This window comes from Caretta caretta, chromosome 3, assembly GCF_965140235.1.
Source record: "Caretta caretta isolate rCarCar2 chromosome 3, rCarCar1.hap1, whole genome shotgun sequence".
Classification (NCBI taxonomy): Eukaryota; Metazoa; Chordata; order Testudines; family Cheloniidae; genus Caretta; species Caretta caretta.
The window spans coordinates 208234802-208253090 of record NC_134208.1 but is presented as its reverse complement, the minus strand read 5'-3'; the positions used below and the strand labels follow the sequence as shown (position 1 = coordinate 208253090).

At 58.4% G+C, this 18289-nt stretch overlaps 1 protein-coding gene across 5 annotated transcripts in view; it reads left to right on the top strand.

Moving 5' to 3' along the window:
* The window catches only part of TTBK1 (tau tubulin kinase 1), a 154693-nt gene extending 146532 nt beyond the window's left edge, over positions 1 to 8161 (top strand). For 4 of the 5 annotated variants that reach the window (XM_075127284.1, XM_075127285.1, XM_075127283.1 and 1 more), the window contains 2 exons: positions 2046 to 3628; positions 5942 to 8161. In XM_075127284.1, the coding sequence (XP_074983385.1) occupies positions 2046 to 3628; positions 5942 to 6329 (1971 nt within the window). In that variant the 3' untranslated portion in view covers positions 6330 to 8161. The remainder of the gene's footprint in view (positions 1 to 2045; positions 3629 to 5941) is intronic. The other variant, XM_048842393.2, reaches the window with a different exon arrangement.
* The last annotated feature ends 10128 nt before the right edge of the window (positions 8162 to 18289 follow it).

Here is an 18289-nt window from a genome sequence, read left to right as displayed (position 1 = left end):
TTGTTTTTAAGTACAAAGGTGATGAGATATCAGGTACTAGCAGAGAATGAGAGAAATACCAGAGGTCTCTAGAATCGGGACCTGCGGCTGAGGAGAGAAGCTAATGCTGCCCAGCAAAAGAGTGAGCTAGAGCATTAATATCCAGCCCCATCCCTGGCCCCACTGCAGCAGGGCAGTGTGCGCAGGCCCCATGGGAGGTAGAGTGTTGGGGCACTGCAATAATCCCTCTGGCCCATATAGGAGCAGCTCCAGAGAGGTGCACCCAGCTCTCTTCGACAGAAGGCTGGTGGCCATGATGCAGGCCTTTGAGGGCAGAGGTTTAAAGAGGGAACTGGGGGATCGTCCAGCCAACAAAAGGGAAGTGGATGATCGTCCACCACTACAACCACCCACCCCCAGATCAGAGGAAATGGAACGGGGCTGGAGCAGGTGGACGTCCACAGAAATGTTTCTGGGAACAGCGTCTCTTCTCTGTGGGGAACCCAACGCCCTGGGCAGGCTGCCAGGGCTCCTGCACTGAGGGCCTGATGCACAGCCCTGCAAAGTCACTTGAAAGACCCCTGGTGAATGCTGTTTGCACTGCAGGCCCTGTGCTCGGGAGAGCCCGCTTCAGCAAGCGAATGGAACACAGCCCTGGGCCGCAGAGCCGGCCTGGACACACATCTGCGAGGCGGTCCTCGGGCAGAAGAGCTGTCTGGGTGCATCGCCCTGTGCAGTGCCTTCAGTTCAGCAGCCGAGGCTGAGTTGACTAAGCGGTGATGGGACAGGAAGAGGGAGACGGGTCCACAAGCAAAGGCATCCGCTAGAGTCACGCTACAATTGGACCGACCTGCAGAGCCTGGGGCCTGGGAAATAACGCAGAAGAAGTGAAGCAGAGAGTCCAGAGGGCACAGAAAAGCGGGTAGACCAGGCCAGCCGCAGGGGAGGTAGATGGGGAAAAAAGGAGGAGGCCAAGTCAAAAAAAAAAAAAAAAAGATACCAAAGCTTTTCCTGGGTAACAAAAATGGATAGATGAGAGGCAAACACTCCAGACACACTGGAGAAGGAGCTCCCCATGGCTGTGCTGGGAGTGGCTTCCCTGCAGTCTGGAACCAACGCAGAGTCTGCTTCAGATGTCTCAGGTGCACAAAAGGGCGAAGGGTGTTTCCATTCAAGGCACATTTAGTTATTCTGTGCAGAGCCGCTGCCTGTTTGCCGGTTGGGAAGGAATTTGAGACTGTATTGTTCACGTCAACAGCTATTTGGACACTTGTCCCCGTAAAACAACCAGGAGAGATCCTTGACTCTAGCTTGATGAATGCAACTGGGTATTGCAGGCTCTTTCCAATGATTTAAACTGGGGTGTGTCAAAACAAATCAAAGCTTAAATCAAAGCAAAGCCCTCAGGGAGTGTTAACGGGAAAACCTAACAAAGACACTCGATGGGTCAGCCTTCACTAATTGCTGGTCATTTTAGCGAGGGACTGGGGAAGGGAGAAGGGGAAGCCCATGTGGCGGGAACTGGGAGTCACTGATGGGAAGGGGACACAGATAAGACAGCCAGGGAAGGGGGAGAGGAGGATGGGGATGGAAAAGCAAAAGGCCATGACAGCAGGGCCCTAACTGAGCAGTGTTGAGTGTGATAATAAGGTGCTGAACACAAATAATAGCTAAGTTTACTCCAGAGAGGCCATATTCACTCTTTGCTGTTTGTGCAAACCTCACGTTGGAACCGGGGTTGGGGTGGCGAGGGGGAGTCCTCGATGGAATGAAGGATGGGTGCAGTCCTAAATTTATACCGGGCTGTCATTCAGGCTGGAGAACAAGTTTGATGCCCTAGGTGACACTGATGAGCAGGCGTACAGGAGACTGCCCGATGACAAGGAAATGGTTTTGGAGGGTTGCTTTGCCTCTCACCTGTACCCTGTTCTAGGGAAGGCTGGTTCATGGGCATGAAGAGAGATATGTGCCACGTGACCCTTCCCGCCGTGATTGGTGTTGTGAGATTGATGCCCATGCTCTCCTGGATACTAAGTATTTTCTTTTTCACGTCTATCTTGTTCCAGGTGTTTACACTGAACCCTTTTGAAATGAATGGTCTGCCCAAGGCGGTGCCTTTAAATTTGCCTTATCAAGACTTTAAAAGGGATGTGTCAGACTCTAGGGAAAAGCCTAGGATCATCCAGCGGATAAAAAAGGTCGACTTCTCAAACATTGTCTTGACCGCTCCTTGCAAACCACCGGAGCCCCATCTGGAACTGAATGGGGAGTGTGAGGAGGAAGAGGAGGAGGAGGAGGAGGAGGAAGAAGACGAGGAAGAAGACGAGGAAGCTGGTTATTTGGGAGAAGAGATTGACATGCACAGTAGCTCCAGCAGCGATGTGAGCCAGAAAAGCACAGAGCGCAGTCAGGAAGGGGCGCCATCCACTCTGCTGGCCGATGATCAGAAAGAGTCCAAGGGCCGAGCTTCCATGGCCGATGGCGATTTAGAACTGGAGGAAGGCTCCAAAACACTGGTGTTGTTTTCACCGGGTGACATGAAGAAGTCTCCACTCACCACCGACTTGGCGCCAGATGTCGATCTGGGGACACTTGCTGCTTTAACGCCTCAGAGCGAGAGGCCGCAGCCCCTGGGCAGCCAGCTGGATGTGTCGGAGCCCGGGACCCTGTCCTCCGTCCTTAAGTCAGAACCAAAGCCTCCAGCAGCAGTTTCCACGACGTCCTCCCCCTTTACCAAAGTCGAGCGCACGTTTGTTCATATTGCTGAGAAGACCCATCTGAACATCATGTCTTCCGGCGGCCAGCTGGTGAGGCATGAGGAGTACTGCCCTCCGGGCCAACTGGAAGAGATCATCCTTGAGGAGGAGCTGGAGGAGAACCTGGGGTTGGTAGAAAATGGGAGTGTGAATTCTGGTTTAGAAGGGGGAGAGATGGAAAGCTGCATGCTCTCGGTCAATCACATCGAAACCTCCTCGGAGACGGCGGGGGAGCCGCCGACGCTTCCCAATGGTGTGGCCCAGTCCCCGCAGGAGAGGCTGGAGCTTAAAGGCAAAGCCGCGCTGGCATTGGATTTGGAAGAAACTGACCGGCTGGTTTCAGGAGAGCCTAGCTTAGAAAAGACCATTCTGGCGACCGAACGCCTTACGCAAACCGAGGCTCTCCTGGGAAAGGCAAAGCAGGGCCCTAGGAAACCTCTGAGTGCCAGATACAGAAGCCGGATTCCCATTTTGTTCTCCGAGGAGGACACCGGCTCAGACCAGTCGGCCTCACTCTCGGCCAAAGAGAGGCTTCACAAGAGGGCCAAGCAGCCCGACTTGGTTCGCCTAGTGATGGAGAGAAGGCAAAGCCGCTTCCTTAGACTGGCCTCTGGGGCCTCCTCCTCAGCCTCCTCCAGCGACGAGCGGAGACGTGCCTCAGAGACCCTCTCGGCCACCGGCTCAGAGGAGGACACCCATGACTCTGACGACTCTGTCCCAAGGAGGACGGGGGAGGGGAAGGCGTCCCACCCAGGAAGAGAAGGGAAAACTTTAAGCACAAAGAGCAAAATCCCTCGGCCCATTGTGCCTGCAAGGACGTCGCCAGCAGCAGTGAAGTTCGGGAGCCCAGCAGCACCAGGCAGCTCACCGCTTGATGCAGCTCTCACCGCCAGGTCAGTCACCGGCACGGCCTTCGCTCCTCGCCGTGCAGGTCTCCCATCCCCCATTCCCTCGGCCTGGCCGTGGGGTTCCCCCCTGTCCCCTGTTCTCTCAGCCTGGCCATGGAGGGAACCAACCCCATGTTCTCTTGGCTTGGCCGTGAGGTTCCCTCCACCAAACCTCCTTTCTCTTGGCCTGGCGATGGGGTCCCCCCCATCAATCCCCTGTTCCCTCGGCCTGGCCACGGGTGCCCCCTACCAGCCCCCCGTTCCCTCGGCCTGACCGTGGGGTTCCCGGCTCCACTTGTCTCCCTTCACATGCTCCATTTCTCTTTAGGGCAAACCCAGCTGTGTTTAGCTCTCAGTTCCCAGCAGCCTGGGCCTGGCCCTGGAGCCCTGTGGGGCAGGGTGGCCTGGCCTGCCTACGTAGAGTTGCCAGGTGTCCGGTTTTCGACTGGAACGCCCGGTCGAAAAGGGACCCTGGCGGCTCTGCTTGGCACCACCGACTGGGCCATTAAAAATCCGGTCGGCAGCGCAACAGGGGCCCGGGCCACCCACCCTAGCGCTACACGGCTCCCGGAAGTGGCCTCCAGGTCCCTGCAGCCGCTAGGCGCACGGGCGGCCAGGGAGGCTCCGTGTGCTGCCCCCGTCCCGAGGGCCGGCTCTGCAGCTCCCATTGGCTGGGAGCTGCAGGGGCAGCGCCTGTGGGTGCAAGGGCAGCGTGTGGAGCCTCCCTGGCCGCTCAGGCACCTAGGGGCTGCAGGGACCTGACGGCCGTTTCCGGGAGCCACAGTAAGCGCCACCAGGACCCTGCACCCCAAACCCCCTCCCACACCCCAACCCCCTGTCCTAGCCCAGAGTCCCCTCCCACACCCAATCTCCCTCACAGAGCCTGCACCCCGCCCAAAAACCCCAACCCCCTCCCCAGCCTTCTCCTGCACCCCAAACCCCACATCCCCAGCCCCACCTCAGAGCCCACCCTCCCAGCTGGAGCCCTCACACCCCCACCCCGCACCCCAACCCCCTGCCCCAGCCCGGAGCCCTTTCCTTCACCCCAAACCCCTCATTCCCAGCCCCACCCCAGAGTCCACACCCCGAGCCAGAGCCTGCACCCCCCCACACGCTCCGAACCCCTCGGCCTCAGCCTGTAGCTCCCTCCTGCACACCCCTCATCCCTGGCCCCACTCCAGAGCTTGTTCCCCCAGCCCAGAGCCCCCCCCCACACCCCTGACCCAGCCTGGAGCCCTCTCCTGCACCCCCAACCAGAGCCCTCACCCCACCCCCACCCCCCGCACCGCAACCCCCTGCCCCAGCCCAGTGAGTGATGGTGGGGGAGAGAGAGTGACAGAGGGAGGGGGGATGGAGCCTCTGAGGAGGGGCGGGGCAGGGGCGGGGCCTCAGGCAGGGGGCGGGACAGAGGTGTTCGGTTTTGTGGGATTAGAAAGTTGGCAACCCAATGCCTATAGTTACCAGAGGGCCACATCCGCGAGGGCCAGCACTCCCCTTGGAGCTACGTTCACAGAGCACTCCCTGTGCAGGGGGCCTGGAGCCGGGCCCGGAGCCCCGCACCCTGTGCTGGGCGCAGCCGAGGGGTAGAGGCCAGACAGGGCAGATGGGGCGGCGCCCTCTTCTCTGATCAGCACTGGGCTGGTGCCCAAAGCGCCGTGGGGCTGGGCCCTGTTGTGCTGGCTGCCACCTGAGGGAGGCCGGGTCTCTGCCCAGAGAGCTGGCAGCCTTAGGTGACGTGACCTGGGAAGGGCTGTGGAGAGCAGACACCAAGCGCAGTGGCATGGAGGCAGAGGGCTCTTGTCATCACACGAGCGAGGATTGGCTTTGCTGCCTGCCCATCCCGCTACCGGCCCATTTCTCCCACCCCTCCATGGCCTGGCTTCCCCACCTGCCCTCCCACCCCATGGCCTAGTTTCCCCACCTGCCCCTTAGTCCATTTTCCCACCCACCTACCCCACGGTCCATCTCCCCGTCTGCCCCTGGGCCTGGCCATGAGATGCTTGCGGGTTTCCTGCAGGGCTCAGCTCCGGCACAGGGTTTTCCTGCGCCCAGCCCTGGCTCTTAACCCCAGCCTGGCCCCTCCCCGGGCCAAGCCGGGAGCCCCGCAGCCAGCCCGGCCCCGAGAGCGGCTCGGCGTTAAGTCTGAGGCAGTTCAAGAGAGAAATGCCAGCGTACGGCTCGGGCCCCTGAGACACGGCAGCCAGCTCCAGGCAGAGGCTATGCGTGCCAACGAGAGCGCCAGGCTGCCAGGGGATTGCCTAGCACCAAAGAGCCCAGAGCCTTGGGTTTACCCCCCTCATCTCCTCTCTCTCCCTGCAGGCTTCAGAGGACAGCTGGGACTGCGCCCAGTGACTCCCCACTGAAACAGATCCAGAGCCGGCTCCCTTCCTCCCCGAGTCCGGCTCCTCCTCCTCCCCCGTGGAGCTCTGCTCCCCCCTGGAGCCCCAGCCTGCCCCCACGCAACCTCAGTGCTTCCCCCAGACGGGAGAGTCCTTCGCCCTCCTGGCAGCATAGGCCAGGGTCTGCCCTGCAGCGAGTGCAACCGTCTCCCCGCCCTCAACCCCGCGTCCTGGCACGGGGGCTGCTGGGAGATCCCCCAGCCTCCCCAGGCCTGGCCAGAAAAGGACAAAGAGGGAAAACCCAGACTCAGAGCCCAGCAACCAAAGGAAGGCAAGTGGCCGCGGAAGGCAAGGCTACGGCCAGATAATGATCTTCTGCCGCCCACCCGTCAGGCTGGCTAACTCCGGCGTCTAGTGTAGACCGAGCTGCCGCCGCCCAGCCCTCCACGCCGGACCCACGAGCGGCGAGCAGCACGTCAGCGCTTCCCTCCCCCCCACGCCCGCGCTCGCGCCCACGCCGTCCAGAACCAGCTGCCCCAGGGCGGAGCGCCTCTGCCCCGCCGAGGGCTCAGCCGCAGCGCACGCTTGCTATTGCAAACCACCCAGCAGAGCCTCAGGCAGCCTGCCTAGGGCCTGCCCCCCGCCCCCCCCGGGCCCCTGCCCACGCCCCTTCTCCTGCTGCGTGAGCAACACCAGAGGCTCCAGTCCAGCACGCTGACATGGGCGCTGCAGAGCGCAGCAGTCGAAGCCGGGGGAGAGGTGATGACCATGGGTGCTGCGCCCACGGGAGGAGAGGGCTCTGGGACTGGAGGGAGCTGACCCCCCTCCCCCCACACACAGTGTGTTGCTCCAGGGAGCCCCCCCCCACCCCCGGGCCTCGCCTGCTCTGCTTGCACTGACAGTGGTTACACCCAGCGAGCCAGGGAGCAGCCCCTTGCAGTGCTCAGCCACCTCCATCTTGACTGGCAAACTGCCCCACGGAGGCTGTCGGGCCCAGCGTGCAGCTGAGGGGTGGGGGCGGGGGCCCAGCCAGCCTTTCCTACTGTTGCCAGCTACAGCGCCACACTAAAGAGGCGGGGGGTCACCGAATGCCTTTCGTGTGGGGGCCCTTGCACCGAAACGCCTTGCGCTTTGCGGTCATGGTGCCAGGGGGCGGTGGTGGGGCTGCACAGTGGCGTTAACACTGTGGGGCGGCGGGGGCGGGAGAGACTGCTGTATCCAACAGACAGGCAGTGCTGCTCTGCAGCCAGAGACGGGCTGGCCTGTTACTGCTACAGGAGCGTATAACTAGCTGATTTGGGCAGGTGGGGTTTCCGGCTTCCTCCTCTTGCACTCTCAGCTCACTGACGCGCTGCGGGAGCACAGACCAGGTGAATGTAGTGGCAGGGTCAGATTAAGGCCCCGGCTCCGGATGGCATGTGATCCCTGCCGACCCCCAGCTCCCTTTAAAACCCTTTTAGCCTTCATGGCTGGGAAGCAACGCTTGAAAAACATGAGCCACGTGTGACCGATGCCGCAATGTCTGCCTGAGTCTGCAGAGAGCCTGAGACAATCGCTCTGAGAAGGACAAAATGCTCTATGCATCTCAATGGGGGCAACGCCAGGCCCCACTGCTCTGGGGAGCCCTCCCTGCACCATGCCAGCACTGGGGGCTGAGAGTGGCAGAAGAATACAACACACACTGCCCACCCAGGCCTGCAGATGCACCTGGCTGCCCACATAAGTACTTGCAGATGACACAAAGTTTGGTGGGGTGGTAAAGAACGATAAGGACTGGGCTGGCCTACAGCGCGCTCTGGCTCGCAGGGTACGTGAGCTCACTGCGAGAATAGGCATTAAAAAGAGCCAAATGCAAGGTCATTTTCCTGCCAAGCAAGAACGTAGCTCACGGGGGGGTCATGTAGGGTTAAGCAGGGGAATAGCAAGTAGACACAGGGGTACAGCAGTAGCAGGGCTGCCAACACTTGCACTTTGTGTGTCTCTCCCACTAGTCGGTCTTTCCCTTGAAGTCTCCGTTGCTGGAGTCGTGCAAATCCCACCAGCCAGATTATTTTTTAAGACGCTCTCGAGCCTGCCTGGTTTCAGACACTTTAACCCAACTGCTGCCTCCAGGACAGGACCAGCAGCCGCAGGGAAAACCCCACACTGAATTTTTTTTTTTTTTTTTGGTCATAAATTGTAACCAATGCCGGGGGGGGGGGGGGGGGGGCGCTCCTGCTTTTAGGCTTTGTGACACAACATCAGTGAGCCCATAACTGGCTGCTTGGGGGCGGGGGCCCATGGCCAGGAGATGTTACACATTGGAAAGGGGTCTGACAGGAGCCACAAGCATGTTTACATGGCTGGAAAACCCCCCCTGCCAGCAGCAGGCTGGCACCTTGCTCCTACCATAAACCCTGGCTGCCCAGGAGCGTCTACTGCCTCCGGGCCGGGAGAGCCACTGCGGGCCTAGGCAGGGGGCCAGAAGCTGGGACGTGGAAGGCTGTGTGGGGAGGGGAAAAGCTCTGGTGAGCGGCAGAGACAGCACCAAGGCTAGGCGAGCCGAGGCAGCGCGAGGGCAGAAGGGCCTTACACCCCAGAGCCGGAGCTGATGTCTCCAGCTGCGCGGGCAGGCAGGGGAGGGCGCATTTGGCTGGCTGCTTTGCAGACCCAAGGGCAAAGGTGTTTCTACTGCAGTCACAGCGTGGGTTGGTGGCAGAGCAGAGAGCCAGCTGCAGCCTGGAGTGGGGAAGCCCCAGCTCTTCATCAAGCCTGTGACCTAACAACGGTCAGCAAACAGGCCTGCTGCAGGCAGGCCTACTGCTTGCCCCACGCTTGCTCCAGCAAAAGCGGGGGGCCGGGGGTGAAGGGTCTTACTCATGCAGCATTGCCTGGTGACGTGCGTGTGAACGGCAAAAAGCCTACTTGTGTACCCACGCGTGTGAGCGGCCCTGGGGCAGCAAGGGAGTGGTACTGTGGGTGACGGGCAGCAGCAGCTGGGCATTTTAAGGGTCAGGAGCTTGGTACCAGCCTCCCCAACTGGGGCCTGAAGCCTGCAGCTCTTCGGGTCAGGGCAAAGCTGGTGGTGGTTGGGGGTCAGGAGCATTTTGATCGCACGTCCCCAGAGCAGGCAGTGTGCGACTATGACTCCTCCATAAACGGGGGCAAACTAGCTGCCTCATGGGCTGCGACACCTCACATGGACACCAAGGGCAGCTGGCCGGGGCCCTGAGCCTGCTTCCTTCTCCCACTGCTTTCTACCCCTTGTAGCTTATCAAGAACATGCCATGCCCCTGGCACCAGGCTGGGCACACCCACCCAGGTAGGCAGCCTTGTCTACACACATACTTGCACTGGTTTGACTGCACCAGATTAACTAAACCAGTGCACACCCCGGCATGGAAACCCTTGGTTTAAGACCAGCTTTCCGTGGAGTAACATAAACCTGTTCCCAAGCAACTTTAGCTAAACTGCAATCAGCCCCTTTTACAGTGGGTGGTCCCCCAGGGGCTTGCACGGTTTTAACTAAATGGGGTTACAGTTACATTGACACCTTTAGCCCAGTGCAGCGTCTCTATGGAGACACACCCCGGCGGGCGCAAACCCAACCCAGAGCAAAGGCAGGTTTGAACCACGAGCTGAGTGTCTGCCCCCCCTGCCTGACTCCCAACTTTGCGAGCAGGCCGAGTGTCTTCCCCTGCAGAGGAGTGACCAGCCAAAAGCTACAGGCCCGCCTGCAATACAGCCAGAGCTGGGCCCTCTCTGCAGGCCTGTCCCTGGTTGGGACCTAGCCTCAATACACCCCGCACTGGCCAGCCGCGGCTAGCCCTGCCCCAATGCAATCGGAAGCGGAAGCGGCTGCTCGTACTGGTGAAGCCCAGCCTGCATGGCAGTGGGGCTTGCTCTGCTACAGGCTGACCGCAGGACACTAGCTGTCCTGGCCTGGGGTCATTGCCCCCGGGGCATGAGGAACCCCACAACCCGCGCTGCGATCCCTAGTGCCCACAGCTGGCGAGCGGTGTAGGGGCTGGCTGTGTACACACAGCGCTAGGTGGATGCTGCTTTTCATCTGCACCGTGTCACACCCTCCACCAGTGCAAAGCTGCTAAAATGGGGTAGGGCTCCCCTGTGTGTGGCCAGAAGCCTGCCTTGGGGCCCCCACGGCGTGTGCGCTATTCCCTGCATCTTTCCCGACCTGCTTTCCTCCTGGAGGGGGCTGCCCATTTAGTCCCTCTTGCCTGCTGTGGGGTTTAAGGGAGGTCAGACCCCTGCAGATCTTTAGTCCCTCTCTAGCCAGCCCCTGGGGCCAGCACTGCCTTAGGCAGGGTGGGGGGGCTTGCAGAAAAAACAAGGATTTTTCCTCCCTTTTGTTCACACAGCTGTAAATAAAACAGTCACACGCTGTACATTTAATGCACCCTCAGCCCACGGTCCAGAGCCAGGAGAGAGGCTGCTGCTGCTGAATTCATGGCTCGATTCTGCCCTTTGGAAATCAAACCTTTCCCCTGAGGAATGAAGGTTAAGGGCTGCCCCCCGAGCTGCGAGCTCAGCACCTGCGCCAGCTGGGTCGCGAGGGGGGTAGCTGCAGGGGGACAGCGGGGTGCTCGCTGGCAGATATGGGGGTCTTGCCCCCCAGGTTGTGCTGCCACTTACACCATGCAAAATGAAACCCTCTCCTCCCCCTTACACCCCCTTTCCACTGGAGCGCGCGGCTGCAGGAAGAGGCAGGCCGCGGCCCGGCAGGCCCTGTCTTCCTATAGTGCAGGCAGGGAGCATACACGGGGCTCAGGGGGACTGTGAGGCAAAGCCAGGGAAACAGTATCTTTGGAAACAGGCATCACTACCCCAGTGCTGTATTACGTGCCCTGGGCCGGTCTGTGCCGAAATGCTGGCAGCTTTGCAGAGCGCTGTCTGAAGCGACGGCCCGGGGCTCTTAACTGTGGCCGCTACACCGGGAGCAACTCCGTTCATTTCCTTCTTCTCTGACTCAGCCAAGCAAAGGTCCTGACCTGGAGCCAGGACTCTGCTGCCCGGCCCTGCTCCCGGGGCCCCCGGCACCCCCTCCACCCGTTCTGCGCATTCTTTAGGAAAGCCACTCGAGAATGTTTACACGTCGCAATCGAATGTACAACTACCACCAGGGACGGCGACGCTGGCCTAGCTGCATGGCAAATGTCTCAGCCATCACGCCTGGCATGCGTCACAGAGACCCTGGCTGAGTACAAATCCACCTGCCACCCGCCAGATCATGGCCTGGACCATCTGATGATGCATCAGACGCAGCTGTCATTATTAGATTTGTTCTGAAAAGGGGATTGTCAATCATGCCATTAAAAGCCTGCCTATCTTTTCATTGGTGTCTTCTGCCGTTTTATTTGGTTTCATCCAGGTGATGTGCTGTCAGTGAACGGAGCCCAGCTCTTCTCGTGACAGCAGAAAATCCTGTTCCATAAAGTTAGAGCTCTTTCAAACTGAGCCCTGAGCGGTTTCCCATTCCTCTAGACAGGGCCACCTCATGGCAACCTGGTCCCACTGCGTCATCCCTAAGTTCCCCAGAAAGCTCAAAGTTTTCTGATTCCTCTCAGCTCAGCGAGGTCTCCACAACATGCTGTTCTCCCCTCCACATTGTACACCCCCCCCCCGTCTTTCCGCTGTAGCAGCCAGAGCTTTCCCCCAGTCCCATGCTTTGCTCAGTGGCCCCACCCCTACCTATGGTGACTCTCCTTAGCCCCTGCAGGCCCAGCCTTGGGTGAGATAAGGGCTCTCAGGCCCTGGCTGCTCCCTGCTGGGTCTACTCTAACCTACGCTTCATGACTTTCCCTCCTCAGAATGCCCCAACATCCATTGCTCCTCTGCAGACCATGTTCCTTATGGGGAGCAAGGCAGACAGACCAACAAGGGAGGAGAGGAGGTTTGAGAGCCAGAATGATTCTGAGATGTCTGGGGGAAGGAGAGTGGCAGCTGTTTGGAGAGCCTTTTAGCCAGCAGGAGCACATCTGTCTGCGATGCATTCAGGTGGAGGAACCAAGGGCTGGCAGAAGGTGTCAACAGGGATATGAACAAGGATAAGCCCATTGACACAGTGGACTTCAGACAGCCTTAGACCGGGTTCCTTCACCGAAGGCTTGTAGGCAAAGTGAGCAGTCCTGGGATAAGAGGGAAAGGCCTGTCACAGATCAGTATCTGGTTAAAAAATAGAAACAAAGACTAGAAGTAAATGGTCAGTTTTCAACTGAGGTAAATAATTTGCCAGAGGATGTTGTGAAGGCCAAGACTATAACAGGGGTCAAAAAAGAACTAGATACTAAATTCATGGAGGATAGGTCCATCAATGGCTATTAGCCAGGATGGGCAGGGAGGGTGTCCCTAGCCTCTGTTTGCCAGATGCTGGGAGTGGATGACGGGATGGATGGCTTGAGGATTCCCTGTTCTGTTCATTCCCTCTGGGGCACCTGGCATTTGGGCACTGTCGGCAGACAGGACACTGGGCTAGACAGGCCTTTGGGCTGACCCAGTGTGGCCGTTCTTATGTCACTCCAAGGGGGGGGCGGGATTAGAGCAATGAGTCCTGGGGGCAGCATAGAAGGAGGCAGGGAGTGAGACACCCCACAAAGAGACGGGTCAAGCTCTGAGCTGGGGGGGGAGGAGGGTGCGTTTCCATGTGGTGAATGGGAACTGGTTAGAAAAGCAGGATTCAAGGCAGGCAGGCAAGAGACGCCTAGCAGCCTCCTGCTGCAGGGCAGCAGCCCACTCCCCTCTCTGCCCCCCAGAAGGGCCTCGAACAGCTCCCGCCTTCTGCCCCACATCCTGCCTCACCTCCCAGAAGCATACATCAGCCTCCTGGCTCACACTCCCCCACCTTGGAGCGGAGTCCGATGGCACCGCACAGCGGCAGGCATCGCACAAAGCTGCCTAGGACCCTGTGCTGAACCTCCCCCGGCTCAGAGACCAAAAGGCCAGGAATTCCCCTTCGCCCGAGCTGTCTGCACCTGCGCTGAGCCTGGCAAGGCTCCTGTGGGACAGTGGAAGAGGGAGATATGGGGAGAGATGAGAGGAGGGGACCGGCTCCTGTCCCAGGCTCAAGCCACCCAGTGGGGAAGCTGGGGCCCTGAGGCCGGGCTCCAGCCAGCAGGTTCCAGCCCAGACAAGGTGCCAAGCTGGACCCCAGGCTTGAGACTTGCTCTGTGTACGGAGCAGGGGGACAAAGGCGCTGCAAAGCGGGGGGGGGGGGGGGGCCTGGTTTATTTGCCAGTGGTGGTGATGTGGGACGGGGCAAGGAAACAGCCCACGCCCGCCACCACGCCCACACCAACCAATGGGGCTGCCCCATGCACATCAGCCTGCAAAGGTGACGGGGCAGGGGTGAAGCCCTGGGGGACAGAGGCTGGACACGCCCCATGAAAGGGACCCAACAGAGCCGTGACACTGGGACCCTTTCCTGGGAAAGGTTAATGGGGGTGCTCTGGGGTGCAACGACCTCATCAAAAGAGCAACTTGATGAAAAGAAATGGACATGAAATTTAGGCTAGAAACCCCCCCCCCCCCCCCCACATTAACGGTCCTGGCAGAGCACAGGCCGGCCTGGGATGAGCTTTCCACCCAGAGCTGTGCCAGGGCCCCTCACTCCTGACCCACCTACCCCACTGCTAGCCCAGCCCTGGGCTCCACTCCCTCCCCACAGCTCTGCCAATGCCTCTTGGGCCTGACTTGATGACCCCTGGCCCTGGAGACGTCCCCCTACCCCAGCTCTGCTGGTGCCCCTCAAGCCGGACCCGCTCCCCTTCTGGCGTTGCAATTTTCCTTATTACATGGTGTTTACCAGCCTCCTGGATTACTAACGGCCTAGGAAGTGTGGCAGCAGCCTCATGCACTCGAACCTCACCCTGCTTCTGTCCACATACAGAACAGAACTATGCCTTGAACGCCTCTGTCGGGCCTGCAGCGTTGTCAGCACCATGGCGAGCCCCATCTAGCAGTGGGCCCATACCAGAGCTAGGATGTTTTGTTCCCAATAGACTTTACTGATTGTCCCTCGCCCTGTGCCATGGGGGCTCCACTCACCACTGGACGGCGCCACCTCCCGGCGGTTCTGGGGATTAGCCCTGCCAGGCCGACACCCCCGCCGGCAGTCGCACCTCAACACTGTCTCTTCTGCTCGCTGTGGCCCCTTTCTCCTTCCAGGAACTGCAGCCTCCTTGTTGTCATTCGGCCCTCCAGCCAGGTCACTACGTGGTTTCCCCTTCCAGGAACGGTCTCCGGCACTGCCCTGATGGTGCCACTTCCCCAGTGGGCGGTAGGGGAACCCAGGGACCTTTACCCCAGGTTCCAGTCCAGGGACCTTATACCTGGCAACTGAGCCAGACCCTGTCGCTCCTTCCTACAGCTTCTGGTCCTGTTCTACTGCCCCCAGCTCTGGGTGTCCCAGCTCACACTCCCTCCTTCCAGGGAGTAACTACAGATGACCTGCCTCTGTTGCCTCAACCTTCTTTCAGGGAGTGACTGCAGCCTACGTCCCTGCAGCCCCCTTCTGGTCCCAGCTTCCTGGCTTCCTAAACCAGATCCAACCTGCACTTTTGCTCGGCTGTTCAAACCTCAATGCATGACATCACTCCCCAGCCTGTGGTGGCTCTGAAGACTGTCACCTGTCATTGCACAGACTGGACTGGAGCACAGTCAGGGTTGCTCCACATCTCAAATACCTGAGAAGCTGCATTAGCAAAGAAAGAGCGTTCAGCCACCTACCAGCACACACATGCCCCCCCGGGGCAAACCTCAGCAACGCCACTTTACGTCACAGCTCATGCCCCCACCTCTGCCCCGAGGGATGGCAGCCTTCTGAACTGAGAAACCTCAACTCCAGAGCCCTTGGAAGGTAGGGTTACCAAATGGCCAAGCTCTCTGCTTCTCACGTGATCTCAGCACGCTCTTCTGAGCTGGGAGAGGCCAGTTCTGCTCACATAAGAGCTCTGCGTTCAGAGGATCCCCTTCATGTTACGACCTCATTTCAAGCCAAGACTGAGGCCTGGAGTAAAATTCTCCAGTTAATTCTTGGTAACCAGGCGCTGCTGACATGCACCTACCAGGACCCCTTATGCTCTCGCTTTGGAAGGCAGCTACCGACTCTCAGCACTCGGCCACAGGCCGGCACAAAGGTTCAGAATCTTCCTCTTTGCCAAGGCGCATTGGGTTCATCCAGTTATTGGAGCCTCTCTTGCTAGCCCGGCCCTTCTTCACAGCGGTGGGAGGCTACAGTCACATACACGCTGGAAAGAGAGGACGAGCTCCGGAAAGCGAGAGACGTGTCTGTGGCCAGAACTGGGTTACGTTTCTCCTTCCAACAACTATGAGCGGACGCCCAAGGAATCCAGCTGCAAATGGCCCCATGGGCCCCTAAGTGTGCAGGATGTCGCTGCTTGGAACTGCAAGGTACCAATCCCAGCTCGAGGGGACAGCCCCACGCTAGCTCTGATCCACAGAGCTCACTAGACAGAAGGGGCGCTGCAGCAGTGCATGTCGTGGGAGGGGCTGGAAGTACCTCGGGTCTCGGGTGGGATGGGACTCAGGGCAGCTAGCCCCTCCTGCTACCCATACCTCTGCAGGGACACGTCTGTTTTTCATGAGTTCGCTCACTCAGAGCTACCTGGGGTATGGCTCCTTGTGCCGCGAATCACAGCCCTGCTCCAGGTGCGGACACACCCTAGTCAGTAGGGCCACTGGCCTTGAATGACCCAAGCAAAACTTTGTGCTAATCCCATTACAGGCAGGAGACCAGCATGAAAAGGGACAGAGCAATAATCCTTTAGCCTTTCCTGCAAGAACACAAACCGGGGCACCAGCTGTGACAGCAGCATCTCCATCACTTGCAGCTGAATCCGACACGGGGCATCAGCTTTCCTGTCTCAGATCCAGCTGCGGGACACTAGTGCTGGTGCAGGTGAAAGCTGCTTCTCGTGAGCTAGCGGCTGGTAAATCTGGGAGAGGCATTTCCCACAGGCCTGAAAAGGATTCTTTTCTAGCTCCCCAGCTGCTTCTACATGAGCGCACGCGGCAAATGAGCAAACTCTTCTCGGAGACAGAGCACATCAGTCTTTTCGTCTTCAGCTATTCCGGACCGTGCACAAGGGCTGACCGGTTCATATGGCGTCCCTAGTGTTTCATCAACTCCAGTGCACAGTGTTAGGGTGACCGAATTTCCCAAAGGGAAAAACCAGGACACTGGCCCGTTCCCCGCCCCCCTCATGGGGCTGGCACGAGCAGCTGGTCCGAACCCTGCCTGCGCCCCGTGCGCTCAAACCCTGCCTTCCCTCTCCCCCTTGGAGCCCAGCTTCCCACACTGCAAGGCTGGCTTCGCTGCTTGTCCCCTGGCACGTTCCTCTGCACCGCACCCCACTTTCCTGACAAAAGTGGGCATCAGTCCCCTTTGCTCTGGCCAACTGATCAAGTCAGCAAGAGCAAACAGGAGAAATGCCCACTTTGGCCAAAAGAGTCAGGACTCAGGGCAGGAACAGGACTTAAAAAAGGGACTGTCCTGACCAAAATGGGACATATGGGCATCTTACACGGTGTTGACAGTTGCTTTCAATTACAGTGATGTGTTAATAGGTCATTGTTTGCCAGCTAATGACTTCAGAGCTGATGCCCCAATGCCTGCCAGTAACAGTTTTAGTGCTAAAGGAAAAGGAGGACTTGTGGCACCTTAGAGACTAACCAATTTATTTGCGCATAAGCTTTTGTGATGCATCTGATGAAGTGGGCTGTAGCTCACGAAAGCTTATGCTCAAATAAATTGGTTAGTCTCTAAGGTGCCACAAGTACTCCTTTTCTTTTTGCGAATACAGACTGACACGGCTGCTCCTCTGACACCAGTTTTAGTGCTGGAAGTCAAAGGGTGATAGGTAGTTGACAAACATCAGTTAGCGTTTCCCTGCCAGCCAGCCAGCCGTCTGCGGCACTCAATCAGTCTGTGTGCATCTGTGTCTTTGGCATTGCTATTTTGTCGTGGTAATGAATCAGCATTTTACACTTGCAATGCGATTTCTTCTGGATTTGAGAAATCGACTCCTTGGATGACATGATTTGGGATTTAATGTCTGCACAACTGTTCTGCTCCCAGATCTAGCCCAAGGGGGACTGTCCGTTCGCTCCCGTCTGCACTGCTGTGCCCTCGATAGTTATCCCTCCATCAAAACCAGCACTAGAACCTTTCTTGGTATAACTCACGTCGCCCAGGGGTGTGAAAAAGCCCCCCCGTGAGCGACACAAGTTACACCGACAGACACGCCCGTGTGGACAGCGCTGTGTCGGTGGGAGACGCCTGCTCTATCTAGTGAGAGCAGGCGGTGCACGCGGAGGAAGGAATGAAGCCCGAAGAGTGCACTGTTTGGCTCGCTCGCTCTCTGCTTACACGCTGATCTTCAAGGAGCTGCTCTTGCAGCTTTGCCCTCACCCTGGTCAATCCTCGTTTGTGTCCATGGTACACACAGGGAGTTAGAAAGGAAACACTCTTGCTGGAAGGTTGCCAAGTCACACGACTTTATTTCTTAGACTCCAGGAATCGAACACAACCGAATGAAGAGAGAGAGAAAGCAGGCTGCTCCCTGAGGCACAGCTCACCCTGCTCCAGATTAGCTCTTTCGCAGGCTGACTGCTGAGGACCCTGGTCACACACTTCTCAGAGCCCCCTAGCCCCCCCCCGCCCAAAGTGACAGCCTGTAACGGAACACAGGTTTCAGTCCCCGAATACAGCCTACATCAGGCGCCTGGGTTGGCATTGTGGCTGCACTGCTCGACTAGAGCAAGGCAGCTCAGTCATGCTTGCACCAAGCTCTGAGCCTTTGATTTTTAAACAATGGCCCAAACTCGGCCCCCTGTTAAACTCCTGCCAACCCACCAACAGCAACGAGAGCAGGGGCTGGTGCAGTTCATTTCAGGGTTACCTGGCAGAAATGTGCATCATGACAAGACGACAAGTGACACCACTCTGTGGTTTGTGATCTCCACCTAGCACCTTACTGGATCTGGGTTCACTAGGTCTTCACCTCGGTGCTGGTGTTCTCCTGGTGTGGGTCCAGACTTGGGCTCACCAAGACTTCTCAGAAGCCAAGTATGGCATATAGGGGTTCTTGAACACCACCCAGGGGGCCACTTCCAGCAGCACTGACGAGCCATACTTCTTTGCTATATTATTCTGTATACGGCATTCGCGCCTGAGGGCTACAGTCAGAATTAGAGCTCCGTTGTGCTTGGTGCTGTACAAATGTATAGGAAGACAGAGCCTTTGCCCCAAGGAGTGTATGATCTCCCCTGTAGAAACCTAACCAAGAAATGTGTAAGATCCTATGTCATGAAC